The 8,539-nt window shown below is 44.6% G+C and overlaps 1 protein-coding gene across 1 annotated transcript; it reads left to right on the forward strand.

The window, feature by feature from the left end:
- Positions 1–900: 900 nt before the first annotated feature.
- On the forward strand, positions 901–8,324 carry LOC118796448 (cell division control protein 42 homolog). Its single transcript, XM_036555312.1, has 6 exons — positions 901–926; positions 2,184–2,288; positions 2,962–3,034; positions 3,199–3,308; positions 4,023–4,220; positions 7,988–8,324. Exons 2-6 carry the CDS (start codon positions 2,184–2,186, stop codon positions 8,075–8,077), a joined length of 576 nt encoding a protein of 191 aa, XP_036411205.1. The 5' UTR covers positions 901–926; the 3' UTR covers positions 8,078–8,324.
- Positions 8,325–8,539: the final 215 nt, after the last annotated feature.

The raw sequence follows: 8,539 nt of genomic DNA on the forward strand, positions 1-8,539 counted from the left end.
GGTAAATTATGTACACTCTCTTTGCAAAAAAAAAAAAAAAAAAAAAAAACATTTTCAGTTTACTCGGCCTCTCAGTTTATGGATTTTGGTTCATTTCATCATTTTTGTGGTTTATTACTTCTCAAAATGGTTGCCTTGTGTTAGTTTTTAGCGTTGCTGTTTTTAACAGCGGCCTAGCCAAATAGTTACCTATTAACGTTCCTGCATGCTGCAATTGCTTGCAGGGAAAAAATGAGTTCCAAATCAGGTTGATGATTTGGTTACAGACTTCGTGGTTACGGGTCCTGGTGGTTACGACAGCATCACACTGCTGCCCCTGTTTGAATGCTCTGATTGCTTCGGTTCAATTTTCAGCCATTTAGATGCATTTCATTCTTTTGTAATTCTCCACACAGACATAACATTCATGAAATGCTGAAGCAATGTGATCTGGCCTTTTCTTTGCTCTCTTTCAGAAAGCAAAATATATTCGGGCTTGTGGTGGATGCCAACCAGGGTTCTGACTTTCTTCAACCACTCAGTTTTCCTCTCTAAGGGGAGGGTTTGTTTTGACACCTTTCAGGGAGCGTAATGTGACTGACAAACTTAGTTTGGATTTTGACTGTGCAAATGGTCTAGAATCTGTCCAATTTACAAAGAGACACATGGGCTAAATTAATCTGTGGTCATTGGTAACCAAAAGGGTTCATCTGCCAATCGCTCTAACATACAGGCTTTGCTTGCTGTCGCTCAGAACTAGTCTGAAACACCCAATATTGGTTCTACATTAATAGGGTTTGCCAGGTCAAATCCAATCTTTACCTCAGAGACTAATTTATTGGGGGGTTGGGTTTCCGAACTGCCACGCCCCTTCGAGAGGTTACCTCGAGACGGTGCGGCTCGCGCTGACTAACCCGGATGTACCAACGCCTTGTCGGACCGAGAGGGTGAGTCGATGTTAACTTCAGCGTTATTAAAATTAAAGCAAGCGAAATTCCACTATAGACAGCGACATCACTGAAAATAGTTTGCTAGCTAACTTGCTGTCAAGGGTGTTCCACGATCCTTTTTCTACAGCCTTTTTCCGTACGGAGGTATTTGTAGCTTGGTAGCTAGCTAGCTAAGTGGGGAGCTAGCTGGCTAGCCGGCTTGCGTTTATCCGGCGAGCATGATCTACAAGTTAACTGATCAGCCCAGATTGCGGTAACTTTTCATAAGTTTCAGAATTAGCTCATTTAGACGTTTCGTTGATGTACATATGTACGACGGTAATGACACGGCTTTATTGATGATTTTGTTCAGATGAAAAGAGCTTGCCAGTTTACTCGCTTGGTTTAAAGTTAGCTAGCAAACTTCACTAACGTTGGCTAGGAAGCAAGTGGGTGATCTCTGCTGTTTTAGATTTAAAGACACGTATTGTTAAAACATAGGGGCTCTGCCCGTCAACAGTTTTTAATGTGTGTTTTCAGCGAAAGGTCCTTGAGGAAGTAGGTAGCGATCTTATACGATTATAGACAAGGCTAGTCTCTTGCTTTGTATGCGGAAGTGAATAGGTACGGTGTCATCTACCTTTTTTGATCATAACGCACAGTTTGAAATTACCATTAGTGTCTTAAAGAGAATTCCTTTTCCTGCTTACCCGAAATGGTCGCTCTAAAATCATGTGTTTCAGTGTGTAGCTGTGTATGTGTGGATATACATTTTAACGTTTTGGTGTCGGTAGTCTAGTTCGTTTGTTGTGTACGACCTAAATGTCACTAGTTACAGGTCTGAAGTCTAACTGTGGTTTTAGATTAGCTTTTTCCGTTACATTCATTTTCCTATGCGCTTATCTACATGTAAGGTATATTAATTTGTGCTGCATGGAGCTGATATGTTTTCACAGTGAATTGAACCCACGGAACTGGCTGTTTCGTGTGAAAAGGACAAAATATTTATGAGCAAGGTTTAAACAACTGGATTAACACTGGGTCTATTTAGGTTACCAGCAAGTGCACTGTTCATCTTGCCTGGAACGGGCCCTGTGCTATGGCCACTGCATCACACTGCTGCTCTTGTTTGGATGTTTCTGATTGCCCCCATTCTGTTTTCAGTCATAAACATACATTGAATTCTTTACTAATTCTACACATGGACACAACACTCATGCTGTGTGTAAGTGGTCATGCATCAAACTCTCTGTCTCTGTCTGCCTGTCGTTTTAGATGCAGACAATAAAGTGTGTTGTGGTGGGCGATGGCGCCGTGGGGAAGACCTGTCTGCTGATCTCCTACACAACTAACAAGTTCCCCTCTGAATATGTGCCCACGGTAAGGAGCACAGACGTTCCCCCTAACGAGTTATCCTAGAACGTTATCCAGATTTTACACAAAATGGTGGCGGCCAGGATTAATGCCAGGTAAACCGATCCTGGATCAGGTTCTGATGGAGAAAGAAGGCACAAAGGAAAGAGTAGGGTGCAGTGTGTGTTTCACAACGCGAGGAATTAGTGGGTGCCGAAGAGACATTTTTCAGTAGATGTTTTACATGAGATGGGAGTTGCGGAGACACAGGAACCCACTGTTAACCAATCACAGTACACCGCTTTGCCATGAGCACAGGAACACAGCTTGTTTGTACTGCCAAAGAAGTAGTCCCCAACCTGTAAAACACAGCTGCCTTTCGAGATGACAGCCAACATGCACCGGTATTCAAGCTTCCAGCAATGAAAGCAAAGGCTAACTAGCAGCTTTGCTGCTCAGCCTTATTCTTCTGAGCAACTTGCCTTTGTCCATGCAGAGAAGCTGGAAGATGGCTCACCACTGCAGAAAGCAGTCAGCTGTGGCGTTTTTTTAGTCAGCTACTGCCTGACACTAATTATTGGAATAACACAGTATCTGAGACACAGGGAGGTACCAAATGGCTTGGAAATGAGTGGAGTTGAAGTGGTGTCAGTGTATGGGTGTGATTTTCATTGCTCACACCCCTCTGTCCCTCCCTCAGGTGTTCGATAACTATGCAGTGACTGTAATGATTGGCGGGGAGCCGTACACGCTGGGGCTGTTCGACACTGCAGGTAAGGTGCACCTCCCCCCACACTGTGCCGGGATCGACCTTTCTGTCCATCTCGCCCACCTACCCCCCCCCCCCCCCACCCCCCGCAGAGCTGTCAGTGCATTCTGGCACCCAGCCTGTCAGCACGCTGTCCATCGCCGTGACCCTTTTCCTGTCCGCCCCCAGGTCAGGAGGACTACGACAGGCTGCGACCACTCAGCTACCCCCAGACCGACGTCTTCCTGGTCTGCTTCTCCGTCGTGTCCCCGTCCTCTTTCGAGAACGTCAAAGAGAAGGTCGGTCTGGACCTCTCCATTCATCTCAGTGGTTTATGCATATGAGTTTGTGTTTTCTTTCCCCTCTCTGTCTGAACTCCTCTGTTTGTCTGTACACACAGTTTGTTGTGTTGTCTCTATGGTCTGGTATGTTGGTGACCTCTACTCACTGAGGGTCAGTGGACTGTTGTACAGTCACTGTTTTCAGTTTCTCAGGCATTGTATATGTAGTACACTCTCGGGTTAATGTGTTTTAGTCTCTGATGATATACCTTACATAATTCTCACTGGCTCAGTAGGTGCACTATCTAACCTCTTCCCTCTTTCTCTTATTCTGTCTCTTCCTCCCACCCTCCACCTCTCTCTTGGTTTATCTCTTTTGTGTCTCCCCTAATTTCTATCTCACTGTCTTTCTGTCTTCTCTCTGCCTCTTCTTTTTTGGTTCTCTCTTGTCTGCCCCTCCGTCTCTCCCCTTCGATCCCTTTTCTCCTTTTCCTCCTTCCCCCTCTCTCATACTTCTTTCCATCCCTCTTACCCTCCCTCCTTCCTCCCTCCATCCTTCCCTCTCTCCCTCATTTCCTCTTTTTCTCTCTCCCTTCTTCCCTCTTTGTCTCTTGGTGCTTCCCCTTCCCTCTCCCTGTTTCCATCTTCCCCCCCCCCCCCCCCCCCTCCTATCTTCTCTCCCCCCTTCCTTCTTTGTCTCTTGCTGCTGCCCTCTCTGTCCCCCTTCCTCAGTGGGTACCTGAGATCTCTCACCACTGTCCCCGCACGCCTTTCCTGCTGGTGGGAACTCAAGTTGACCTGCGGGATGACAGCAACACCGTGGAGAAACTGGCCAAAAACAAACAGCGCCCCCTGTCTTCTGAGAGCGGCGACAAGCTGGCCCGGGACCTGCGTGCCGTCAAGTATGTGGAGTGCTCCGCCCTAACGCAGGTATGTGACGCACTCTTACAAGCCCTAATTAGCCTTACACTAATACCTGGCAAGAATGTGAACTACATTGAGTGACCTGAGGCCATTTGCCATTCATGAAAGATGTGGCATTTACTGGAAATTACTATGAAATTTTTAAAACATCACTGGGGAATTTTACTGTGCTGTGATTATTGTGTATTGTTAGAGTATCTTGCTTTGATCCAGGGAAATACAATGAAAGCATGTAATGGGAACACTTTAGTCATGGTTTTACAAACAGGTCCTTAAAATACTTTGAGCCTGCATTTAATAAGCTCTGTCTGATAACGTTAGTGTTTGGTTTTTGTTTTCCAAATATCTTTGAAAATGGCCAGTAATGACAACTAAAACACACCCCATTGGACTTCCTTCAATTCATTTCCCTCAGTGACACAGAAACCTCTCAAGCTACAGTAGACCTGAGTACGTATCATTACACAGTGCTGTCAGTCATATTAATAGGGCCAACCACAGTATGCACAACCTTATAAAGAAACTGGTTAGATACGGGAAAATGGGCCAAGGGTTTGGCTTTCTCAGTGACACAGGTAACTTCAGAGGGAAAAACACAACTATGCTCTATGTGCATGCATTCCAAACATGATAGGGCATGACCAGTCATGGTAATGTTAGGAATAATGGTAACTGAGGTGATCACTCAATAGTATTTTCATATCATTGGTATTTGCTTTGACATGCCTATGTCTATAGGTCTATATTTATGTATCTCAGCTTCTTTGTATGAGTATATTTCTGTATCTATCTATTGATTGATGATAGGTAGTTACGTTAATATTATATTAATGTTATTATATTGTTATATAGAGACCTGTCGATGTTTGTTATGTATCAGAAACAGTGAATGGCTGTAAATCCACATGCTTGTTCTAACAAGAACGTGAGCAAAGAGCTCTGCTGTGTTCATGGATACGAGTAAGTCAAAATATTTAGGTATCAGTCCTGGCCTGTTCTGATGACACATATGATGAGGAGTCAATTCAAGAGCTGACACGAAGAGCGACACTTCCTGCTCTTTGCCGTTCGCCTGAGTCGAGATGACAAAACTTGAGGAAGTGATAAAACTGACAAGTCTTAGACAATCAGACTCTGAGCACCAGGGTGGGGGAGGAGTGTGTGTGTGTGTGTTTCTGTATGTGTGAGAGTGTGTGTGTGTGTGTGTGTGTGTGTGTGTGTGTGTGTGTGTGTGTGTGTGTGTGTGTGTGTGTGTGTGTGTGGGGCGGGAGGGGTAAAAAATGCTCTGACTGTTTTCCTGGAAAAGGGAAAGTGAAAGCCACGTCACCGGATGCTCTACCCGCCAAATTGGGAGTTTCCCCTGAGGGGGCATCTCACTTACGGGAGTCTGTGGCTGAATGAGGGGGAGGAGCCGCTAATTTGGTGGCACGGTTCCAGATTAATATGGTGTCTAGTTTCAGGTTAGCACAGGTGAAGTTGTGGTAGGGCTGGAATAGTGTTGTGCTCACGGTCACTGGTCTGGGAGTGTTGTTTGCCTGGTCTGTCGCTGTCGCTCTTGAACGGATACACCTCTGGATAAAAGCGTCTGCTAAATGAATGTAACGTTACGTAACGGATCAAATCGTTTTGATATTTTTTTTTTGCAAGTGACACCACATTCTGATCAGGGAAGACAGTAATACTCTTTGAATTTAAAGGCTGCCATCTTGCTGGGAATAGCTGCCAGATGCCCCCCCCCCCCCCCACACACACACACACACACACACACACACACACACACACACACACACACACACACCCATAGCATGTGGTGCCAGCAACTTTGCAAAGGCTATTGTTGCTTTTTTTGTTTAAATGGGGCTGCTGAATTGGCATTGACACTACAGAAAATCTAAATTATGATAGGCCCTAGCTGCCCTGGCTCAAAAGCAAATAAGAAATGGTTGTAAAAGGGAAGTGCTAGCAAAACCTAATTGTGTGTTGTGTGAGAATGCTGAAAGGGTGAGTTGATAAGTTCAGCGTTATTAAAAATAAAACAAGCAAAATTTCACTAATGACAGAAACATCACTGAAAATAGATAGCTAACTTGCAGTCAGCAGTTTTCCAACATACTCTTTCTATGGCCTTTTTGTACAGCGGTATTTGTTGCAAAAAAAAAAAAAAAAAAAAACAAACCCGACACTGGCACAAGGCCGACCTCCCAAAACCAGAGAGCCTAGGTGAACACACCAACTCTTGAGATTCTCCCTCAGGAGCCTGGTCTTCTGGGCTCCAATAGCCACCAGGGCCACATCAGTGGGTTTGACGTGTAGTTTAGTTATATTTAACAATGATGGCACAGAGGCAGTAGTCCAGCTCCCGGCTTCAGGGCACTGACGGAGAACAGGTAACTCCAAAAATGCAGTCTTACGAGTACCAGCGAAACAAACCGCATATCAAAACAATCTAGCATTACAGTCGTTTACAGTTGGCCCCCAACAAACACTGCCTACTCACAGAGTTAGCAAACGACCGAAATTGCGGTGAGCCAGACAAATCCTGACTGCTGCTGTCCCCAGCCAAACAGCATCAAAAAAAGTCACCAAGGTCTTCATCAAACTCACAGTTTTCCACCATGAATTTGTATATTTTTTTTTGCTTTCCTCTTTCCCTCCCAGTCAGCAGTTCACCTTTTATACCTACCAGGAAAGGGAGGCTTTCTCTAGCTGCATGCTTGCATCAGCAGTGGATGCCAAATCAAAGAAACAAAAGAAAAAAAGTGTGCCGCATGATGTGTCTGTGACCCATTTCCAACAGTTATATCCTCTGTTTTTCAAGGATGTTGTCAGTATTTACTGTCATTTATCCAGGATTGAGACATTATCAATTATTTGTATTTTTTTTTTTGCATGATTGTGATACTTTAAATATAAGATAATATAATTTTTTAGTCCAGCAGTTAACCATTCTACTCAGCCCAATCTGAATCCTTTTTTTATCAGTCTCAGAGTAGTGTAGTTCTCTTGAAAATGTGTGTGGGAGAGCAATGGCAGTTGTCAACACAAGTAACTGTCTGTTCAGCACAGAATGCTAGCAACATTTGAACAGCACATATCACAGTGGTTAATAACTTTGTATTTTAGTCTAGTTCCTGTTAACCACAGCACATGGACAGCTACTCAGAGTATGCTGTTACTTACAAGTGTACAGTTTTGACATCTTCTTGTTTGTTGAGTAATTTAAGTAAGATAATTAAGGAACTGGAAAGTCAATGTGTGGTTACTCTGTGTCAGCTCACGCTTTGTAGAATGGCCATTGCAAAACTGACCTACATGGAACAGGTGATTGCACGTGCTGATGAAAAAATACGCTGCATTGAGTCCAATCAAGGCACTAATGTGTTATTCAGTGGGATTGTAAATGCTTATAATGTCACCTCCAACAGCTTGTGGTTATGCAGTGGCGGAACTATGCTGCCATTTTCAGTCCTGCAGAGTCTTGACCCATACATGTACCTGCAGTAACAGGCACCTTGCCTGGGGAATTAATCGATCATTAACTTGACACTACGGCGTGTGACTAATACCTGACACACTGTTGTGTCGTGTTGAATCAGGCCCACACATGTCTCTATTTTTTTATTTATTTATTTTTTTGGAAGCGTGTGTGTAGAACACAAGGCTCGCTGGGTGCGTACGGACTGTAGCGTGTGCTAACAGTAGCATGCTAACCCCGTCCCTCTCTCTCTCTCTCTCTCTCTCTCTTTCTCTCTCTCTCTCTCTCTCTGCCACAGCGAGGACTGAAGAACGTGTTTGACGAGGCCATCCTGGCCGCCCTGGAGCCCCCCGAGACCAAGCCCAAGAAGCGCTGCACTCTGCTATAGAGCGGGAGAGAGAAACCGGAAAACAGGAGTCAAAGGAGGGGGGGGAGGGGAGGAAAGCAGAAATGGACACAGACCCACTCTTTGACACAGTGCCTTCAGCCAATCCTGAGAGAAGCGGGGGGAGGGGGGGGGGAACGAGAAGTGTGCTAACACCCTCCCAGCCAAAGCTCACTCCTCTCAGAGGAGAATACAGGAGGAAGCCAATAATAGTTGCTCTTCTTTTTCCCTGGTGGACATAGTTTAAAAATTAGTTTTGTTTTCGTTCTTTTTTTTTTTTTTTTTTAACCTTACCACACAGAGCTTTGGAAGAAGGCATAGAGAATGTAAGGTTTGGTGGATTATTTTATTTGATTGCCTGTAAAGAGTGAAGTGGCTAGAAAGCTGTTAACCCTTATCTCATACTGCAGACTGGACACAAATACATAGCCTACTTATTCACTTTCCTCCACTTGCTGCCACCTG

The sequence above is a fragment of the Megalops cyprinoides genome, chromosome 21 (genome assembly GCF_013368585.1).
Source record: "Megalops cyprinoides isolate fMegCyp1 chromosome 21, fMegCyp1.pri, whole genome shotgun sequence".
Lineage (NCBI taxonomy): Eukaryota > Metazoa > Chordata > Actinopteri > Elopiformes > Megalopidae > Megalops > Megalops cyprinoides.

Coding starts and splice junctions, on each gene's coding strand:
- LOC118796448 (XM_036555312.1), top strand. CDS start 2,184: ATGCAGACAATAAAGTGTGTTGTGGTGGGCGATGGCGCCGTGGGGAAG. Junction 2,289..2,961: donor CCTCTGAATATGTGCCCACG/GTAAGGAGCACA, acceptor TCCCTCCCTCAG/GTGTTCGATAACTATGCAGT. Junction 4,221..7,987: donor AGTGCTCCGCCCTAACGCAG/GTATGTGACGCA, acceptor TCTCTGCCACAG/CGAGGACTGAAGAACGTGTT.